This window comes from Engraulis encrasicolus, chromosome 14 (genome assembly GCF_034702125.1).
Source record: "Engraulis encrasicolus isolate BLACKSEA-1 chromosome 14, IST_EnEncr_1.0, whole genome shotgun sequence".
NCBI classification, from domain to species: domain Eukaryota; kingdom Metazoa; phylum Chordata; class Actinopteri; order Clupeiformes; family Engraulidae; genus Engraulis; species Engraulis encrasicolus.
The window spans coordinates 50,628,057-50,651,638 of NC_085870.1; the positions used below are offsets into that span (position 1 = coordinate 50,628,057).

The 23,582-nt window shown below is 42.4% G+C and overlaps 1 protein-coding gene across 3 annotated transcripts; it reads right to left on the reverse strand.

The window, feature by feature from the left end:
- Positions 1-4,455: 4,455 nt before the first annotated feature.
- Positions 4,456-23,073, reverse strand: LOC134462828 (protein NLRC3-like). 3 transcript variants are annotated; one of them, XM_063216042.1, is made up of 16 exons: positions 22,991-23,073; positions 20,619-20,843; positions 18,696-18,812; positions 18,396-18,509; positions 18,085-18,192; positions 17,546-17,653; positions 17,012-17,119; positions 14,925-15,032; positions 14,424-14,531; positions 14,182-14,286; positions 9,198-10,982; positions 8,662-8,835; positions 7,740-7,913; positions 7,466-7,639; positions 6,851-7,024; positions 4,456-5,339 (listed from the first exon to the last, which is right to left on the reverse strand). In XM_063216042.1, the coding sequence occupies exons 2-16, from the start codon at positions 20,804-20,806 to the stop codon at positions 5,333-5,335; spliced, it is 3,552 nt and encodes a 1,183-aa protein (XP_063072112.1). In that variant the 5' UTR covers positions 20,807-20,843; positions 22,991-23,073; the 3' UTR covers positions 4,456-5,332. The 3 variants fall into 3 exon arrangements, with proteins under 3 accessions (XP_063072112.1, XP_063072114.1, XP_063072113.1); XM_063216044.1 differs by lacking the exon at positions 18,085-18,192; XM_063216043.1 differs by lacking the exon at positions 17,012-17,119.
- Positions 23,074-23,582: the final 509 nt, after the last annotated feature.

A 23,582-nucleotide genomic window follows, 5' to 3' on the forward strand; every position in this document is an offset into this window, starting at 1 on the left:
AGTGAGTGGAAGAGAGAGATGGGGCAGTGACATGACCCAGGCCAGACTTGAATCTGGGTCCCATGGACATGCAAGTCTTTATTCTGATTTAAAAACATGAAAAACAGCTGTGAGGTCAGAGGTCAGATTCATTCGGAATTAAAAACAAATTGGATGCGAGTTCAGACGCTTTCCGTGAGATGAATCAAAGCAGCTGATGCATCAGAAGTAAAAGTAAGGTGCTGTTTACACTTGAAGAGCTCTTTTCCAAAACGCTATATCCACCATTTTTGACTTTTTGCATTTTAATATTGTAATTTACCGTTAAGAAGTCTAATCATCTATGTGTGAATTCTTGCCATTCAAATGTTTGGAGAACATACTTTTTAAACCTCTATAAAACGCATTTTACAATGCAATTCAATGGAATTCCCAATACAAAAATGTCAATTTCCCAACATTCTATAAAATGGATATATCTCATTTTGGAAAAGAGCTCTTCACTTGTACTGTTAGCAGGGGTGACTCGCACCCAGAATGACCAATCAAACTGAGTGTTTTTTCAGAGTGATTTTTTACTTGGTGGAGCCCAGAAGGATGAAAAAAAAGAAAATAAAAGGTGCAAACGTTTCAGTCCTCCTTGATTTTCCTCAGTGCTTTCCTTTTGCGCACCACACCAGAGCTAAAAGGATTTGTGTCAAGAGCACAACTCATTTTTTGCTGAACGCTGTTTACACTTGGAAATGTTTTAGATTGATAGATAGATAGATTTTTAGATACATACTTACATCCGCCAAGGAGGATATGTTTTCGGTCGCGTTGGTTTGTCCATCCGTCTGTCTGTCTGTCTGTTTGTCCATCTTTCAGCAGGGTAACTCAAAAAGTTATGAACAGATTTGGACGAGACCCTAGGAACAAATGATTCAATTCTGGTGGTGATCTGGATCATGAACCGGAACTAGGACCTTTTTAAAGATTCTTCACCATTGCTGGCCTACAAATGTAGACGCCAATGTGTGACCACAAATGGAATTGCGGGATAGGGCGAAACATTCCAGTTTCTAACTCTGCAAAAAGAAGGCAGAAAGACTTCTTGAAAATAGGGTAGGCCTATAACATAGTCAAATGTACTAGCAAGCAGCTTCCTTGGCGGAGATCTGCGCTCTCTGGGTGCTTCTAGTTTTTTATTGATTTGCATATATCTGTTTACATCCATTTACACAAGGATTCAACCCCAGGTCACCCTGCCTGGGCACCACGTCGCTTTCCCGGCTAAAACAATACATTCGTACAGCACAGTATATACAAACATGCAAAGCATAACAGTTTACTTTCATACTTCATAATTGGTAGCAGTGGCCTAATGGTTAGGGAGGTGGTCTTAAGATTAGAGGGTTGCCAGTTCAAATCCCACCCTAACCTGTCTACACCTCCATACATGGGTGAAGTGCCCTTGAGAAAGGCACCTAACCCCAATTGCTCTAGGGACTAGTCATTACCCTGTAAATAACTAAGCCACTTTGTATAAAAGTGTAATGTAATTGGCAATTTTATTTTCTGTCTCGTAAGCACTATTAGCTCAAGGCTCTTTACGCTCAGGTTCTGCTGTGGGTTAGAAAATGCTATTACACCCTCTGTCCACCAGATGGAGCCAGAGCACATGTGATTGGCCTTCGGGGTTGTGGCAAATTTGCAAGAACACTATCCATAATCGTGAATCCTCAAATTGAGCATAAAATCTTTAGCCTTCTGAAAAGCACAACAGAGGCATTGAGGAGACGATGGACAAGATCCAGAGACTAAATGTGTTCATGTCTCAATGGCCTTCAGCACACACACACACACACACACACACACACACACACACGCACACACACGGGGAGAAAGAGAGAGAGAGAGAGAGAGAGAGTGAGTGAGTGTGAGAGAGAGAGAGAGAGAGAGAGAGAGAGAGAGAGAGAGAGAACGCAAAATTTGCAAAATCTGCAAGCAAAATCTGCAAGCAAATATGTTGCCATCAGTGACATCACACAACTTACACCCCCCCCCCTCTCTCTCACACACACACACACACACACACACACACACACACACACACACACACACACACACAGAGGAGGCCGATACTGTGTTTACCACTAAAGGGTTATCAAGACATTTGGCACTGTGCTTAACACTGAGGGGTTTTAAGTAGTGTTGCACCAATACCATTTTTTGGCCCCGATACCGATGCCCGATACCTGGCTGTGCAGTATCGGCCGATACCGATACCGATACCACCCTATTTGAAATGTATATATGGGGCTGTAGTGCATACTACTTGGATGTAAAATAATTGCATGGATTTGTCAGGCTGCTGCCTACCTTTGTGAAACAGGAAAAAGACTAATACAAAGTGAATCCAGCAAAACAGTTTATACTTTTTAAATACCTCTATGAAATAACTAATCATCTCAAGGCTGTTTAAATGTCATACAAGCACCTGTAAATGGTATCGGTGCCCTATTTGTTGGTACTCGCCGATATCGATACCACCATTTTAGTGCCGATCCGGTATCGGTGCAACACTAGTTTTAAGGACATTTCACATTTTACACATGGACACAGATAGAGGGCATTTGTGTGTGGGGAGGGTGAGGGGGTTGAGGTGATAGTGCAGGTGAAGGCGAGAGAGACAGTGGGAGGGATAATTGTACTGTTGATGGTGTCCTGTAAATTGTCTCGTTATTACACCCAGTTGATGGCACTATGTCCCTGGACACCTACGACACAAAGACACCCTCCTGGGACACTAAGCTGCTGTCCCAGTGCGTGTGGATTGTCTTTGTGATCAGTGTGTGTGTGTGTGTGTGTGTGTGTGTGTGTGTGTGTGTGTGTGTGTGTGTGTGTGTGTGTGTGTGTGTGTGTGTGTGTGTGTTGGCAGGTGGGCCTGTCTGTCAATAGTGAGTGTGACTGGAGTGGATAGCTGACGTATTCTTAACCCCGTGGCGCACACAGACATACACACACACACACACACACACACACACACACACACACACACACACACACACACACACACACACACACACACACACACACACACACACACACACACACACACACACACACACCAGTTCACCACCTCTTGGTAACCCACAGCTCTTTTGTGCAGGATCTTTACTGTGTGTGTGCGTGTGTGTGTGTATACATGTGTACAGTCTATTTGTGTCAGTATATTTGTTAGGCACAGTCAGAAAGTTTAAAAATGAAAATCAAAGGAAATATGTAAACTGAAATGTTATTATTTAAATCATTGTTTTTTTATTTACATAATTTATTTGTATACAAAAGACAGCTAGCGCTGTAGTGGACTACCACAGTTCCATTAGGCATTAGAGTGATAATGCATCAATGAGATCTTAAAATTACACAACAAATTGGAACTATGAAAAGCAGCAGGTTGAGTCTTACACTAACTGCTGTATGTTACAAATCAGAGTCCGGTTGCTATGCCCATAGACGACCATTTGAAAGCCGGTTGAGACAAAATAGCCAAATAACGGAGACAGCAGCCAACAAAAAAATAATGCACTTCTCATTTAAATATACACTACCGTTCAAAAGTTTGGGGTCACTTTCATTTTTCCAGTCATTTGTTTGCAACTCAAGTCGCAAGCATCTTTTAAATAGCTTGAAATGGAATAATGGAACGTATTGAACAGCCACAGGTGAAAAAAGGTTTGATTACCCATAAAATTGGTTAAATTGGACAGAAGAGTGAAAGCTAACCAAGCTTTTTCACCCATTTATTACATAGAAATACGTGTTCTAGTCCATTTTTCTACAGACATTTCTTTGGTTTATCAGAGAATGCATGGAACTATTGGAAAGCTCAGTGTCTGCACAAATTCAAGTCAAAGTAGCTGCATGATTTTCTAGCCATCAGAATGAACTTACTTATGAATGCACGATCCATTGTCTCAGTGATGTTTTAGTGTGCAAGCCAGTGTCATACATCGTTGGAAAGTGTAGATTCTCCTCTTTCAAATTATGTGTATATCATCCGGTATTGGATAAATTGGCAGGAGTAGACATCAACTTTTGCATGCATGGGGCTCATAGAACTCATGGGCAATTCTGGACCTCATCTCATCCAAGGAATGAATCTGTAGAACCGCAACTGGCTATTATTAATGCCAAAGGAGTCTACACTTTGATTAGTACACCAGACTAGACACTACCTTAGTAAAGGTACACTTTGATTAGTCAAAAGTTAGTGATACATTTTGGTTTGTCTATACAAGTAAATCCATTCAACAGTTACTTTTTCCAATATCAAATTGCTTATTTGTTGCATGCATTATTTTCAAGGAACAATTACTCTATACACTGACTTTATACCAGAACTGAAATTGAAAAGGAATAAGCTTAACTGTCAGAAAGAAGCATTGTGGGAGGAAAATGTGGTGACCCCAAACTTTTGACCGGTAGTATACGAGGACAACTTCCTTTTTTTCTAGAGTAGAGGTGTTACACTAGGCAATAGGTACTATCATGACTCGCACTAGATCAATTACCAGTGGGCTGTTCAACCTACCACGTATTCAGTCTTTAATGAAGATGGTTTTGAAGGCATGTATTGGTGGCTGAAATGGGGTCATTCTTTAACCGACCAGGCAGAGCCCTGCCTGCTGAAGGCTCCAAAGCAGAATAAAGCAGAACCACATTTATCTCAACAGACTACATTTGTAGTCTTTTATCTCACTGAAACCCATCATAAAACATTACTATTGAACAACAAAAATGGTCTCCAATGCAGCCTGTATGTGTACAATAGTAGGCGGAACTACACTTATCTGTTGAAAACAAGTGTTTAGTGTCCAAAACCGAACTGCTATGACGTTCACTTCCACGCTTCCAAGCATGTTCCATTCATAATCGTTTGAGATGCTTGTGAGGCTTTGAGCCTCATCTTGCAAGTGCGCAACTTCAAGGCTGAAGCACTACCAAGGCAAGCACACTAGACATTGAGAAACAGTGTCTGTCTCCATTGCAGCCAGTGCGTGCAGAATAAGGTGAAATTGTATTTGTGCCGCCTTCCCAGATAAAGTACATAAGTGTGTGTGTGTGTGGAACAAGAACTACTGTACATCTTCCGAGAGCAAGAATAAGTAGGCACAGAATAACACATGTATCAAATTCTTCCATTGAAGATCTTCACTATTGTTATTGAGAGGTTGTATTTTATGAAAGAAAACATGTAATTCATATACAGCAGAATTTGTGTGTTGAACTGCATGTTGTCATCGCTTGGCTGATGGGTCACATTACCAGGACACAGGACCATCAGGTGGTTATGCTGAGATGGCAGAATCTATAGCCTAAAACAAACACCACAAAAGATAAAAAAAGATAATAAGTATTTAAGATCAATATGTTTTGCAAATATAATTCAGGAAAAGAAAGCAAAACATCTTGTTAAATGTGCACTGTGTTGGATAGCATTGCAACTATGCTGAGCTTTGAAACTGTGCTGTTGCCACATTTGATCTTTCCATTAATATTTACTGAATAATAACTCGTATGACCAAAGTGTATTATGCTTTGCCGCTAAAAATGTCTACTTTTGGACATTCAAATGGCAGACATGGAGAAGATCCACCTTTTAATGTATGAAAAATGCAATTTCCCTTGTCATAAGGAATACTTAGACTTTGATGGGGGTGGTAAGTATTCATGAAAAATTTAGCACTTATGAATGGCAGCATGAGTTCTGGGAAGAAACAGCTAAAAATATTACACAGTGCACCTATAAATAGTCATGAAACAATGTGTTTGTTTGGGGGGTCTACATGTGAACTCTTCATTTATTTCAAATCCCATGCCAGCAGCATACTTCAAAAGATACTGGAACAGTGTAGCGCTATCCCTAAAATATGGTGCATATCTTGAAATCATTTAACTCTCCACACGGATGGCATGGTGAAAATAAATGAATATTTGGTAACACTTTCTATGAAGCCCATATCTATAGCGCATTATGAGCGCATTTATAACAAATTATAATGCACATTATAATTACTTACAACGCATTACGACTACAACGATGATGTTTCATGATGCTTTATGTTAACAGTAATGAATAACCATGAATCTAGCTTATAATACTTCATAAATCCAAGGGTATTATGAGTGCTCATGACTGGATATAAACTACAGGCTGCCTGATGGGGCTTACAGTACATTATGATGCATTATAGACGTGCATTATACAGTGCATTATAGATGCATCCATGTGAACTTCACTTTACTTAGAGCACACATTGACGACTTATGATCTCACATGAAACATTATAGCATCATATGAGCCCTTATGACAGTTTATCATCCAGGTCTGTGCATAGAGGGGTATAGGTACTCATAATGTACTATAAGCCCCATCAGGCAGCCTATAGTTTATAGCCAGTCATGAGCACTCATGACACCCTTGGATTTATAAAGCATTATAAGCTAGATTCATAGTTATTCATAACTGTTAATATAAAGCATCATGAAGCATTATGAGTGTAGTCATAATATGTTGTAAGTAATTATAATGTGCGTTATAATTTGTTATAAATGCGCTTATAATGTTGGCTTTAAGTAAAGTGTTACCCAATATTTTTTCATGTGCTGTCTTGTTGATGTCATCCTGAACAATCATGCATATAGTAAATACGAAATAACACACAGCTGGCTCACATCCTGTATATGGTGTGTATGAGGCACTGTACCATGTACAATACTATCATGTGTGTTTGGTTACTATCATTGAGCAATATTTCAGTGAGTAACGAGAGGTGGAATGAATGAAACTTAAAATGCAATCACATTGAACATGTAGTATACTGACTTGAGTTTTTCCAGGGCGGTCTGTGGGTCCAGCTTGACTGCAGTGAGGGCACATGTTCCCAGAGTGCCGTGCTTGTTGTAGCTGACCCAGAGCTCCCTCAGGTGGCAGGGGTTCGCAACTAGAGCGGCAGCGAGGGCCTTGCAGCTGCTCTCTGTTAAACCACAGTCACTTAACCTGCCACAAACAAGAAGTTAAAGTGGAACCCGAATTGCCCAGATCAACAGTGCACATTATCTACATTGCTGTGTGTACAGCTACTTTAAAAAAAACTCACATCCTGTCACCATCTTCTAAATAAAGTCAAAAAGACCAAAAATATATACTTGAATAACAAAAAAAAAAAATGTTAAACTATTCCTATAATTCATTTGTTTATTCTTGCATATTTCGGCTTCCATCTTAAAAAAACATGGATAAGGGATGTGAACTCTACATGTCAATGTTCGATACTATCTTGGCCTTAACCACTGCCGTGATGCGCCTTAGCATTGAAGTAAATGGCAGGGGCACTGCATTGGAGTTATGGTGTCAGCTGGTTTTTGCTTTTACATGCACGGTTAGAAATATTAGGAAAATATATATAATATAAAATAAAACACAGTGACAATGATTTACCTCAGCGACTCAAGTCTGCAGTTGGTGTCCTTCAATCCGCTACAAAGGGCTTTTACACCTGGATTCCTTATACGGTTTTGACTCAATTCAAGTGTTCTCAAACTTGAGGATTTACCCTGAAGAGCCTCAGCTAATGAAGGACAACTGAAATCTTCAATGTTGCAGTTGACTAACCTAAAGGTAAAGTGGAAATAATTCCATGAGTTTACATCTGTAGAGTGGCTATAGTTAACAGTGTTGCTATGGCGACTGTAGCATTAACATGGCCACATACTTGAGTTTGTGTATACGGCAGGAAGGCTTCTTGAGGATCTCTGAGAGAAGGACAATGTTACTGTGTCCTGGATGGTTGTTGCTCAGGTCAAGCTCAGTCAGATGAGATGGATTATGGTTGAGGGCAGACATCAGATGTGCACAGCCACTCGTGGTGATTCCACATGTAGACACACTGTAGAGGAGATGAAAGACTTGTTTTTGTTGTATCTGTTAGTGATAATTTTCAACTGTTATGCATCATAAACAAATACAATTATACCCAAGGGAATTTATACGAAATGTATCTAGAGTTTAATAGGTGAGCAGAAGTGTTTTCCAGGCAACCCAACCACTGCCTGAATTTAGCAGCACAGAATGCTGAAATGATGCCAATAAATTACAGTAACTTTGCAAAGTGCCAGTTAAATTATATAAGTTTAGCATAATTGCTGTTATCTAATGGCACCAAAATTATAGTGATTTGTTATTCTTTTACTTGATTTGTTCATTTAATGCAAATAAAATAATTACATTTTGTAACTTGTGCTGCCACTTGGCCAGGATGCCCTTTTAAAAAAGATTTTGTTAATGTCAGTGGGTCTATTTTCCTGGTTAAATAAATATATATATAAATGTGCTGCCAGATTCAGGCTGGATTTCCTGTCTGTGTTGTCACTTCTGCGCACTAATCAGCTTAATTTTACCCAGAGTGGAACATCCCTTTATATCCCATATACTAAGTTGACATACATTGTGTGTTGGGTTTACCGATCAAACTCTCAATGATTCCTAATTTCCTGTGTTGACAGGTTTTAAAACCTGAAGCTACGAGGCCACACAAAGGTAATGCAATACCTAGGACCTCATTAATATGCAATTCATTATAGAAAAATAACAATTTGACAGCAATGAGAAGCAAAAGTAATTTAGTGCAAGCATACCGTAGTATATGCAGCTTACAGCTGGATTTCTGAATGCCACCGGAAAGCAGCTTCACTCCTTCATCCTGTATCTTGTTGTCACTTATATCAAGCTCTCTGAGACGACAGGCCGGGGAGCCAATCAATGAGCCCAACACCTCACAGCTCTGCTCAGTCAGATTGCAAGAAGCCAGTCTGTTGGTAGACAACACAGTGGAAACCAGTGCATTAAAACCAGTAAATTCATTGATAGCATTACTGCCTAATGTTTTGCCAATGAATTTGCGAAAAGTTCTATTGATACTGAATGAATAAATATAACCCAGAGCATTAGAAATATGTGAAACTGTGCAAACTGTGGTGACAAGCATTTATTCTCTGCAGAGAATAGTTTACACACAATAAATGCTGTACACTGTGGACAAGCACACAGCTACTGCATACAGCAATGCATGGTTTTGTTAATGGCTAACCCAAGGAGGCAAATAGAGCACTACATATTCATGTGGTGCTGTTGTCCCTTTGAATGAAAACAAAGACATAAAATAGACACTCACTCTGCCTTCGTGCTCTCTCTCAGCACTGGCCGCATTCGTATCAGGCTCTTATCCGAGGCAGGAGAGCAGTACTTGCCCAAATCGAAGACCTCCAGAGAGCCCTCTGAGGTCAGCAGCACAAACACCAGAGCACACCAGAGCTGTGGGGAGAGGGATTGCTTGTAGAGACGCCGGGACCTCTGGTACTCCTGAATCTGCTCCACCAGAGAGTGGTCATTCAGCTCGTTCAGACAGTGAAACAGGTTGATGGACTGCTCAGTTGTGGGGCTGATCATGATTCTCGTTTTGATGTACTTGATGACACCAGCGCTACTGGTTGAGGTGACCTTGATGTGAGGGAGCAGGGACTGTAGAGGGCTTTGGAGAGGTTGGAGGAGACTGTCAGAGAGACCCAGAAGGAAACGGAGAAACAGGTCAAGGTTTCCGTTTGGCCGCTGTAGTGCTTTGTCCACAGCAATCTTCTGAAGGTCTGAGAGAGTAGACGCTGTGAAGAGCTCTGAAAAGGCGAGGCTTTGATGCGGCTCATGATCTCCGGAGTGGAAATGAAGTAGGACATACAGAGCAGCCAGAAACTCTTGAATGGTCAGATGCACAAAGCAGTACACCTTCCCATGGTACAGCCCAGATTCCTCTTTGAAGATTTCAGTACACACTCCTGAGTATACAGACGCTTCTGTGACATCAATGCCACACTCTTCCAGGTCTTCCTCATAGAAGATCAAATTGCCCTTCTCTAGCTGTTGGAAAGCGAGCCTTCCCAGTTGGAGAACAGTGTGTTTGCCTTGGCGTGTTGCATGTCCGTATTTTTCTTGTAGTCTGAGTTGCATGACGACAAAATGTGTGTACATTTGTGTGAGGTTTTTGGGAATGGTTTGACTCTCCGACTCCTCCAGTAGCGTTTTTAGAACGATGGCTGAGATCCAGCAGAAGACTGGGATGTGGCACATGATCCAGAGGGTTCTTAAACTCCGGACATGGTCTATGACTTTACTAGCCAAAGCTTCATTGCAGACCCTCTTCCTGAAATAGTCCTCTTTCTGCAGGTCTCCAAATCCTCTTACCACTGTGACCCGGTCCACACAGCTCTGTGGGACTTGACCTGCTGCGGCTGGCCGTGAAGTGATCCAGATGAGACCTGAGGGAACTAGGTGTCCTTTAATTAGGTTTGTGAGAAGGACATCCACGGATGCCTCCTCAGCTGGTGAAGAAAGAATTTTATTGGTCTGAAAAGCCAGAGGTAGGCGACACTCATCCAAGCCATCAAGGATGAAAAGGGTATCATGGCTGCTACTGCAACTGTCCAAAAGTGCCTCATTCCCAATATCACCAATGAGGCGTTTCAGAAGGTCGGCTAAACAGAGTTCCTCATCTCTCACCAGGTTCAGCTCCCGGAAGGAAAGTGGAAATATATATCTGATGTCCTGATTGGCTCTGCCCTCCGCCCAGTCCAGAGAAAACTTCTGAACACACACGGTTTTCCCGATGCCGGCAATTCCCTTGGTGAGAACAGTTCTGATGGCTTGAGCCTTGCCTGCCAGAGGCTTGAAGATGTCACTGCACTTGATGGCTGTATCTTCTTCCAATGATGAGGCCTCCCTGGCTGTTTCCACCTCTCGGACCTCGTGCTGGTCATTCACTTCCTCTGCATCCCCTTCTGTGATGTATAGCTCTGTGTAGACATCACTCAGGAGAGTCATGGTGGAGGACCCCTCACTTACATGCTGCAGTTTGGTGCTCAGATACGATTTGAAATTGCTTTGGATTTCCTCAGAGGAGCACATGGACCTATAAACCACAATTATATTCATGAGAAATGCAGTCATACTGACAAATATGATATACAGTAAAGGCTCAGCTCCAATTAAAGGGGCACAAGGTAGGATGATGTAATTTGCGCAGTGCACGTGGCATGCCTGTCTCAAAATCTAAACTCATAATGAAAAAATGCTGTTCAAATTAACTCGCTGTTAGTATGTTTTCCATCGCGGAATGCCAGCAGTTGATACAAATCTGAATACTGTATCTAAAGCGATGTTTCATTTGAAAAGTGTTTCCCACGACACTCCTTCGTACCACTCTGTCAAAAAGTTGCATTTGCGGTTTTCTGACAGCGGACCGCGGAAGTGGTCGCAAGAGGCATCGTTGATTCACAATGATTCACATAACCATTGGCCGACTCGGGACAGTGATTAATTAAACTTTTAATCCTACCTGGCCTAACTGTCTAATGTGCTACTGTCTAATGTGTCTAATCCTACCTGACCTAACTGTCTAATGTGCATACATTGATGTAGTTTCTTTTATTTAGACAAAGATCTACTGTAGTTTCTGAGAGTGGAAAGCCTCCAACCTCCAACACAACATGCTCAGAAGAAGGATTGCACGTCAGTATTTGTAATGAATATTAATCTGTTAACAACTAAGTCTTTGTATTCTATTTGTCCCGTGTGCAGTCTATGAGGATTCCAATGAAGAGGGTTAGGGTTAAGAGGCTATTCGGACAGGACTAATTTTATGTATGGACAAGGGGTAATGTGATGTTATCTCAGAACATTGGTTAAAAAATGATGATTCGAACTGGATTAAAATATCTCATTAAACTAACAGAAAGTGTGTGTGGGGGGGGGACTCTTCACACACCGTTGTGTTAGTCTTGTCCTCTCGTGTATGCCAAGCCAACTCAAAATATATTATTGATGTCTGAACATATTATTAAGAATCCATAGATCACACAGACCACATATTCCTGCCTACAATCTGCGATGCGCATCCAGCTGATTTATCTGTAGTGCCCACACCAAACGTGGATCCACTGCCCATTCGAATGCGGTGACTAGGCAACGTAACAACTCAACTGTCACTCGCAAGGTAGCCTAATCGATGGTGTTGTGTCATTAAATGTTGTGAAAACATACACAAAATGCTTGGTCAATTCATCTATGTAAAATGGATAGAAGACGATCTCTTCTCTTGCCCTCCTTATGTTGGATAGTGAATCTGATATGACTGAGAGGGGTAGAATCCGCAATCTGCCTTGCGCTGATATTAGACACGTAATTTTCATTGACAAACAATAGAACACATCCGCCTCCTACTGTAAAATCCGCGTTCTGTGTGATTGCACCCTAATAATTGTCTGCTGGTTTACTAACCCATCAGAATCCATTCTAATCCGTCTGAATGTGTTTCTGACAGGACTAAATTGATACTGTACTTTACCCCCCATTAAACTAGGGCCGTCCGAATAGGGCTTTAGAGTGCCCAAGATGGTGCTCCACTATATGCCTTCCTTGCACCAGGAAGTAAAGGATGGAGAGCAATAGACCATTAATTCAGCTCTGTCATATTGGAGATTAAGATGGTGATAAAAGTCAACATGCCCCTTTTCTATGCATCGCCAGTGACATTTGCATCAGTAATTTGTGTTTTAATTTTTTAAATGGGGAAACAGGTATCATTATTCAAACACAGCATGGGACTGAGGTGGTCAGTCGTGATCACAAATGGGGAAGATGGGTAACAGTGATGGTGGCAAGAAGACCTCAATACTGCTCTACGTCTCTAGCAGGACCAGAGGAGACTGCCCTGGGTGGCCATCTGCGCATCAGGTAGCCATTTGTAGTCTTTTATCCCATTGAAACACATTATAAGGCATGTCTATTGAACTACAAATGGAGACTACAGCATTACATTGTCATTTTAACCTTGATGAAACCTTGATGAAATAACTTTAACCTTGGGATTGATGTGCCAATGACCATTTTTAAATGAATTATGATGTGTGTATGCCTCATTTACAAGTCAATTCTCCTGGGGCCTCATTTATCATCAGTTGGTAGAAGACCTTCTAAATTGGTTCCTATGAGTGAAATTTAGAATGTTCGCAAGTACAGAGAAAACGGGAGCTATCAAACATGCGTTGACTACGCACACTTATGCAATAATATATCCCACACCTTCCAAATCACTGTGCTTGCGTGCTCTCGGGGTAATTTGCATCCAGAAACGCCTCCATGTAATCATACATGGTATTAAAATCCCTTTAAATGCCATGTTAATTTGAAAGCAGCACCGCAGATTGTCGTGTCACATGAAGCATTGGCGGGAAGTGCTGGGATAAGAAACTGTCCACAGCAGCAGTGGAAGTGCGTGTTACAAAAGAAGTGCGGGTTTCAAAATAAGTAAATCAACGAAGCACACATGGACGTTAACACTGTGAGAAAACATAACTACACACTCCATTGCAATTCACATGAAACTGTATACTACATGGTAGATATTATTTATAATGTTGTATTTCCTCCACTCACACACATGGTCTGAGATGTTCATATATTTAGACACATTTCTACTTTCAAGAACATGTTCATAAATGCCACACTTTGAGCAGGAATGATTGCACGCACGCTTTACGGACAGATCTGTTCTTAAGAACACATGATAAATGTGCCCTCTGGTCTCTGCACCAGAGACAGTTTAGATTGAGACGGGACATATGGCGGCCATCTTGGTGACGCCTTCGGAGTGCTATTTCGCGATTAAGTAGACCAGATCTGAGAGTCAATGGGAAAAATGAATGGGGAAACTGAGTATAGGACGGAGGGGAACCCAGCGGTTGTGAAAACCATATGGTTGAAACGACCGTGAAAAACTGATCAATCTAGACTACTTGGTTGTGTCATACGAGTCCAAATAAAGCTTTTTAAGCCACTTTTCTCACGGTTTTTTTGACAGAGCGCAGGCGCAGTAGTTCCATAACGGCACGAGAGCAACGGCTTTTCACAACTGAGCATGCGCATAATTTTGTGTGCGCCGATGCAGCCAGATGATTGGATCACTGGCAACGCAGCTCAGCAGGCACATTGGCTCTTGTTACCAGAAAGGCGGGAGATGTGCGGGTAGACGCCATATTTGCGTTACGAATCTTCATTCGTTGATTTCTATGGACACCTAACGATTCTGTCCTATCTCTGTCTGCACTTACCTCTCCCTGATGACATCGCCCTCTGCAGGTGGCACAAGAGAAGAACAGGGTGATGTCACAGTCCCCTCAGCACTTGATGTAGAAAGATTTGTTTTCCACAGAGACCTAAAAATCACATGTAGATTATCTGCGTGGAAATAAACTTCACTAGACATGAGGTGTACTGATGTACATAGCTTTTGAATATAATTATACAATTGTTCATATGCAATCTACAATTATGATATCTTGCAGGCTTATACCCTGGAGTTGGAGAAGGAAGTTGTCCTTCAAAGCGGAGGGGAAGATCTATGGACTGGTCACTCTTCATGGACAGAGCAGGAGAGGGACATCTGGTCTGCTGGATAGCACTGTCACACACACGGACCACACATACACTCATACACACCACGCACCACACATACATACACACACACGCACGGAACGACATGCACATACAGCACAAAAACAGGTTATGTGTAATGTACTGTGTGCAGTATGTACACTACAACCATGAAGCCCATGATGTCACACCCTTACTGGGTAGGTGGAGAGTCTCTCTGTGTGAAGTTGACTAGGGCCCCAAAGGATTGGTCACTCCATACACTTAGGGGTTGTATGTCAACATTTATAATGCCCCGTAAGCTTGAGTTGGAAGGAATGCGATAACTAGAGCACTGTCATTGAAATAGATACTATGTCCGTTGATAAGTGACTTAAAATTTAAAACATTCATCTACAGTGAATGTCTTGCAAGCTTGTACCCTGGAGTTGGAGAAGGAAGTTGTCCTTCAAAGCGTAGGGGGAGATCTATGGACTGGTCACTCTTCATGGACAGACCAGGAGAGGGACATCTGGTCTGCTGAATAGCACTGTCACACACACACACGCACACACACACACACACAACCACACACAACCACATGCACATACAGCACAAAAACAGGTTATGTGTAATGTACTGTGTGCAGTATGTACACTACAACCATGAAGCCCATGATGTCACACCCTTACTGGGTAGGTGGAGAGTCTCTCTGTGTGAAGTTGACTAGGGCCCCAAAGGATTGGTCACTCCATACACTTAGGGGTTGTATGTCAACATTTACAGTGGTGCTCATATGTTTACATACCCCAGCAGAATATACGATTTCTCTGCGATTTCTCACAAAATATGAAGGATTACACAAAACCTTTTCTTTTCCACTCATTGCTAGTGACTGGCTTAAGACATTTATTTGCAATCTTCTGTGTTTACTCTTTCTAAAGCATGATCACAACCCAAACTACCCAAATGACCCTGTTCAAAAGTTTACATACCCTAGTTTCTGATGCTGAATATGGCCCTGTTTAACATCAAGGACCGCTCCAAATTGTTTGTGGTAGTTGTGGATAAGGCTCTTAATTTTCTCAGATGACAAAACAGCACATTCTTCCTGGCAGAATGGTTGTTTCCTATAATATCTTAGGGTGTCTTGCTGGAACCTCACATTTGAGGTTTCCCCTGAGTGGCTCAATGATGTTGAGATCAGGAGAGTGAGATGGTCGCTCAAAAACCTTCATTTTATTCTTTCTGGAGCTAATGACGGGTTGATTTGGCTTTCTGTGTCGAAATATTGTCATGTTGGCACTGTTGGAATTTCAATTCAGAAATGCAATATGAGGGGGTTTGGTTGGAATCAAGCCATTGGGCAAGGGAATCATTGTATTGCAATGATCATTGCAAGGGAAATTGTTCAGGAGGCATAGGACAACCAAAAAATAACTTCAGGTGAAATATAGGACAACATGAAAAAATGTTTTAAACTGTACAGCAAAGAGGCACTTGAGGAGAGATGGGCTGTTGGGGGTTGCCAGGAGAAAGCCATTACTACAAAAATGCAAACATGTTATTTTGCATATGATACACCAAATAGCATAGTGAGAAGCATCAGAATGCCTGTGACAAAGTCATTTGAAAACATTAGATCAATATAGAACTTTTTTCAGGCACTATTAACACTACCATTTGGAGAACAACGTGGCCTATAATGAAAGTTACACCATTCCCTCTGTGAACCATGGTAATTGACTTCTGATGTCATGGGGACATATGAGTTACAAATGCACTGTATTTTTGGTCCACACTCATAGAATGATGAATACATTGCCCTGTGAAAAATACTGGAGGAAACTTGACACACATCAGCCTTGAAACTGCACATGGTCCATTGTTTGGACATGCCAACATGACAATATTTCAACACAGAAAGCCAAATCAACCCGTCATTAGCTTCAGAAAGAATAAAAGGAAGTTTTTGAGCGACCGTCTCACTCTCCTGATCTCAACATCATTGAGCCATTCAGGGGAAACCTCAAATGTGAGGTTCCAGCAAGACACCCAAAAATATTATAGGAAACAACCATTCTGCCAGGAAGAATGTGCTGTTTTGTCATCTGAGAACATTAAGAGCCTTATCCACAACTACCACAAACAATTTAGAGCGGTCCCTGATGTTAAACAGGGCCATATTCAGCATCAGAAACTAGAGTATGTAAACTTTTGAACAGGGTCATTTGGGTAGTTTGGGTTGTGATCATGCTTTTGAAAGAGTAAACACAGAAGATTGCTAATAAATATCTTAGGCCAGTCACTAGCAATGAGTGAAAAAAAAAGTTTTGTGTAATCTTTCATATTTTGTGAGAAATTGCCAAGAAAGCGTATATTCTGCTGGGGTATGTAAACATATGAGCACCACTGTATAATGCCCCGTAAGCTTGAGTTGGAAGGAATGCGATAACTAGAGCACTGTCATTGAAATAGATACGATGGCCGTTGATAACTGACTTCAAATTTAAGCTTGCAAGCTTGTACCCTGGAGTTGGAGAAGGAAGTTGTCCTTCAAAGCGGAGGGGAAGATCTATGGACTGGTCACTCTTCATGGATAGACCAGGAGAGGGACATCTGGTCTGCTGGATAGCACTGTCACACACACACACATGTGCACGCACACAAACACACACACACACACACACACACACACACACACACACACACACACACACACACACACACACACACACACACACACATGCACATACAGCACAAAAATGTGTTATTTGTAATGTACTGTGTGCAGTATGTACACTACAACCATGAAGCCCATGATGTCACACCCTTACTGGGTAGGTGAAGAGTCTCCCTGTGTGAACTTGACTAGGGCCCCAATGGATTGGTCACTCCATACACTTAGGGGTTGTATGTCAACATTTATAATGCCCCGTAAGCTTGAGTTGGAAGGAATGCGATAACTAGAGCACTGTCATTGAAATAGATACGATGGCCGTTGATAACTGACTTAAAATTTAAAACATTCATCTACAGTGATGATGTCTTGCAAGCTTGTACCCTGGAGTTGGAGAAGGAAGTTGTCCTTCAAAGCGTAGGGGGAGATCTATGGACTGGTCACTCTTCATGGACAGACCAGGAGAGGGACATCTGGTCTGCTGAATAGCACTGTCACACACACACACACACACACACACACACACACACACACACACACACACACACACACACACACACACACACACACACACACACACACACAAACACAAACACATGCACATACAGCACAAAAACAGGTTATGTGTAATGTACTGTGTGCAGTATGTACACTACAACCATGAAGCCCATGATGTCACACCCTTACTGGGTAGGTGGAGAGTCTCTCTGTGTGAAGTTGACTAGGGCCCCAAAGGATTGGTCACTCCATACACTTAGGGGTTGTATGTCAACATTTATAATGCCCCGTAAGCTTGAGTTGGAAGGAATGCGATAACTAGAGCACTGTCATTGAAATAGATACTATGTCCGTTGATAAGTGACTTAAAATTTAAAACATTGGTTTGTGTCATCTACAGTGATTATGCCTTGCAAGCTTGTACCCTGGAGTTGGAGAAGGAAGTTGTCCTTCAAAGCGTAGGGGGAGATCTATGGACTGGTCACTGTTCATGGACAGAACAGGAGAGGGACATCTGGTCTGCTGGATAGCACTGTCACACACACACACACACACACACACACACACACACACACACACACACACACACACACACACACACATTTTACCAACTTAATTTATGTCCTCAATTCATATACAGTATGTACATATGGACATAAATGTTACAGATACAATGATGCCAAGTCACATTCCAATGTGTGTCTCAACAGTGCCTTTCTTTGCTGTGTGTCTTACTTCTGACTAGGGGAGCCTCCTGCTCCAAACCGCATGGGTTCATCCATGGACTGGTCACTCCTCATGGACACACAGCTGGGAACAGGAGAGCCTGATCTCTTCTGCTGGAGAAGCCTGGAGCAACACACACACAGCACACACACACACACACACACACACACACACACACACACACACACACACACACACACACACACACACACACACTTGAAAATATATTTCTGCTGTTGTACTTGTAACATTTTACTTGAAAAGATACAATGTCAGTTGAGGATAACTGTCTAATTAGTTGTTTTGTACCCTGGAGTTGGAGGAGGAAGTTGTCCTTCAAAACGGAGGGGAAGATCTATGGACTGGTCACTCTTCATGGACACACAGCTGGGTACAGGGGAGTCTGGCCTCTTCACATCAAGTGGGCTGGAAGAACGACTCAGCTATGAATATACTCATATGTCCTCATGAATCTCATACAAAAACTAGAAATGCACTCGGGGACTGCAGACCTCCGCCAAGGAAGCTGTTTGATAGATCATTTGACTACATTACACTCTAATTTCATTTTAAGTCACCCTGCCTTCTTTTTGTGGAGTTAGAAACTGCAATGTCAAAATTCGACCTGTAAAATGTCTAGATTTCTATTATAGCAATGGTGAAGAATCTTTAAAACAATCCTGGTTCCAGTTTGTGACCTGGATCACCACCGCTTGTTCTATGGGTCATTACCAACAACTCCACAGAGTTTTATCCAAATCCGTTCATGCGTTTTTGAGTTACCCTGCTGACAGACAGACAAACATACAGACAGACCAACGCGACCGAAAACATGACCTCCTTGGCGGAGGTAATGATCACACACATATGCACAGACACACACATGCATGCACACACACAGACACACACACACACACACACACACACATGTACACACACATATGCAGACACAAGCACATACATCACATACAGATTGTCTGAAGATAATTTTTCTGTATGGCCTTGGTATTATGTTTGCGGTTGGTTTGTCATTTTCACCAAAAAACTTATTCCACTTCTAGCAAAATGATTTCTGCTATTGTACCATTAACATTGTACTTGAAAACATTATACGTCTGCTGTTGTACTTGTTTACTTGAAAATATACAATGTCTAATTAGGTGTTTTATGACAACATTTATAACAAAGAGGGTAGATTAGAGAAAGATACTTCAGGCTCAGACTTTTCCTTTCCTTAGCACTGTAGGTAGCGGACATCTTGTGCAAGCCACCACCAAACACCAAAAATGAGAAGAAGAAGGAGGAGGAGGGGACAACACCCCCTTAGGAGACCAAACTTGAGCACACTCCTTTGCATTGGGTGGGCAGAGTTTGAATCATCTTTCTCTAATCTACCCTCTTTGTTTACAATACTCCGCAAGCTTGAGTTGGAAGGAAGGCGATAACTAGAACACTGTCATTGAATTAGATACTTCTGTATGTCTGTTGATAACAAACTTTTAAGATAATTGAACAGTTTAAATGCGAAACCCCCTAACTCCATTTCTGAAGACCCGTACTTCTATATTTTTGGAGAACCCCGTTGTTGGTTTTGTTTACATTCATGTACTTGATAATACATATAAATAGTTATATGACATAAATTACATAAAAAATATGCAATTTTGATAGCTTTGTATTAAATGAAAATGAATTAAGATTATTTTCTGAAATGGCACTTAGGGGGTTTTGCATCTGAACTCTTCAATTTAAAACATTGTTTTGTGCCATCTACACTACAGTGATGATGCCTTGCAAGCTTGTACCCTGGAGTTGGAGAATGAAGAACAACTCACCTATGAATATGCTCATATGCCCAGATGAATCTCGTAAAAAATGTTCATACACACCACCAACAACCCCCCCACACACACACACACACACACACACAAGCGCACATAGATGGACAAACACACATGCACACACATACACACCACCAACAACCCCCCCACACACACACTCACTCACACACATGCACACGCACGCACACACACACACACACACACACACACACACACACACACACAGCACACAGCACCACACACCCAGAGACAACCCTCACCACACGTGCACACACACATACACACACACAAATTCAACAAAGTTCAAATGAGCAAATGATATGTATAAGCAAGTGATTGCATTCCTTTGTGTTGTATGATAGAGAAAAATGCTTAAATGTGCGGGTCTCACCCTTGGCTATGTTGTGGCTGTGCATCATCTTTATTGTGTTGTTTCTGTGGTGAGTGAGCGATGTCTCCCCCTGCTTTGCCTTCAGTGAGCTCTGCTGTGCCCTGGAGGAGAGGAGCAAAACTGCATCCTGCTCCTCCCTCAGCCAGGGGGGGAGGGGCAGAGTCCTCAGGTGGGGCATTCATTTCCATTTCCGCTGAGTTCCAGTGCAGGTGTCACATGACCTCTCTGTCAAAAATGCACGCACACACAGTATTAGGCATATTCGACTTTGTTGCCGTCGTTCAATGTTGACAAAGCATGTAAGCAAGAACTTGTCGTCATGATGTGGGTGGTATCAAACACTATGCATTTAAAGCAAAGAAACTCAAGAGAAAGAACAATAGGTGCGATCGAGATGTGTCAACGCATGTATGCGCATTTAGACAGCAATGCACCCTGGGTGGAAAATGCTGCATGACGGTTAGATTTCCTGTCAAACTTCGAAATTTCGTCGACGTTGCGTTGACGAGGTGACATGTCACATGGTGTAAAACTATCGCGGGATGAATGCGGCTGCAGTCAGATCTTGCAACCTCTGCAGTTGCTTATCCCCTTCAACGCTCGTCGGCGCTCGTCGGCGGACTGCCTCCGAGGTCACGCGCCCATGAACTGGTTGGTCAACAACTCACTCACGTGTGTATATGGGTCTTGTCTCACACCTCTACACAAGTTTGCGCAGGTCCCCACTTCAGCTCCTCCTCACTGCCTGTCCCCCCACTCCTCACACGTGGTGTGTTAGTAGAGCAAACCGGTGCGAGCTCATCGTCTCGTTCATATTTGTGGCCGACTTTAAATGCGCTGTATTTAATAACACCCACATCGTGACAACAAGTTCTCGCTGACTTCCGTTGCGCAACGTCGACGCTCGCAATGAAGTCGTATGGGCTTAATCTCTTGGCGGGGAATGCATTGGCCACGGTGTAGTACGGGGGCGTTGCCTGAGGACACGAGTGGATGGAAAATTAACTCCCTTGCGCATGGTCATTGGTCAGTGGGTGCGATGGATGCCATTTTCGTACTCCCTTGCACATGGTCAGTGGGGGCGACACCATGATGGATAATTTGTGGCCAAGTAACGGCAGCTGTTGGTCAGCAGTAATTGCTGGGGGTAATTTAGGACAGCTGACAAACATTCACGCGGTCCTATGACCTGTTCCACAGTGAATAACATTTCCGTACTCCCCTCGCCATCACTTCCTACTACGCTGTTATGACGCGAGTAAGCCCTCTTGTCTCAAGCCTCTTTGATTTAAAGTCAGCCACAAATGTCCATGAAACGATGAGCTCCAACCAGTTTGATCTACTCTCACACCATGTGTGAGGTGTTGGGGGACAGGTGGGGAGGAGGAGCTGAAGTGGGGTGCAGTGCAAACTTTCTTAGGGGTGTGGGACAACGCGCCTACACACACGCGAGTGAACTGTTGGCCAACCAGTTCATGGGCGCGTGACCCTGGAGGCAGTATGCAGACAAGCATCAACGGGGATAAGCAACTGCGGGAGTTGCAAGGTCCCTCTGCTGTCACATTCATCCCACGATAGTTTAACACCATGTGACATGACTGAAATTTGGTATGCTGGACAAGAAATCTAACCATCATGCAAAATTTTCATTCAAAATGCATTGTTGTCTACTTGCGCATGCAGATTTTACGGAATCTTGAATAAGCCTACTATTGTTGCCTGTGATACGGCTGCAGGTGGTGTCATATTTCATGCTGGCTCTCTGCTACAACTCAGGGGTGTGCCAGGAAGAAGAGCAAGTTAAACTGAGTTTTGTGTGTGTGCTAGTGTGTTTTTAATTTTTATCTAAACCAACTCATTCCATTTCTTCTGTCTGTTCTCCACCGCTCTCTCCTGATGTGCCCTTGCCCCTCTTGACCTGGTTTACACACCGGCACTGTGTGTGCGTGTGTGTGTGTGTCGCAACCAAACAGTCCTGAACAGAATTGCTCAGCTGGAACAGATCAAAGGTTCTACAGCTCAGTTAAGTTTCAGATTCCAGCAATACGCCCACGCAGCTCATTGTTGACAACACACACTCACACTCTCTCTCTCTCTCTCTCTCTCTCTCACACACACACACACACACACACACACACACACACACACACACACACACACACACACACACACACCATCCCTTCTATATCCAGGTATCCTCTCGTGATTTCGTAATCATGTAATCGTCACGTAAACAGACATACAAACTGCGAGCCTTGGATTTTAAGAGACAAAGCTGCTACATCCGCTCTTTCTATCTGTGTTTTGTCTCTCTCTCTCTCAACCTCTCTCTCTCTCTCTCTGTTTTTGTTTGTGTTTGTGTTTAAACTCACCATGTTAGTTGGGCATCTTGTCTGATCTGTTAAAATGGAGCCAGCGTCGATCAGCAGAGTTTGCAGCCCCACCCACAGAGGAGTTTAAGGGAGGATCCCAAAGAGTGACACGGGGTGGAGGGGGTGGGGGGTAAGATAGAGAAGAGGAAGAGGAAAAGGAAGAGAGAGAGGATGAAACGGAGGAAGAGTAGAAAAAAGAGCTGTGAACAATATTAAAAGTCATAGCCCTATAACACATGTCCAAAATACCAGAATAAATGATTCATGAAGAAGAAAACACACCCCTCACCACACACACACACACACACACACACACACACACACACACACACACACACACAGTACTTTGTAGAAGGACACACACAGAGAGAGAGACAGACACACAGATGACTACATAGATGCTTTACCCTGTCAAGTTGTGTTGAATTCTTTTCAGTTCTTGCCCAAACTTGAAAAGAACTTGGTCATTTTCACACAAAGGAACAACTCAAATCTTCCCATTTTGGTGATTTATTGGAGTTGAATTAGATTGAAAACCTTGGACAAAGGTTTTTTAAAAGGAGAAACATTGTATTTAAAATGAAATAACTCA

Excerpts from the sequence above, each read along its gene's own strand:
- LOC134462828 (XM_063216042.1), bottom strand. The coding sequence starts at position 20,806 with ATGGAAATGAATGCCCCACCTGAGGACTCTGCCCCTCCCCCCCTGGCT. Across the intron at positions 18,813-20,618 it reads CAGCCACAACATAGCCAAGG|CCCACTTGATGTGAAGAGGC; the intron begins GTGAGACCCGCA and ends TCGTTCTTCCAG. Across the intron at positions 8,836-9,197 it reads AGAGAGAGCACGAAGGCAGA|ACTGGCTTCTTGCAATCTGA; the intron begins GTGAGTGTCTAT and ends GTCTACCAACAG.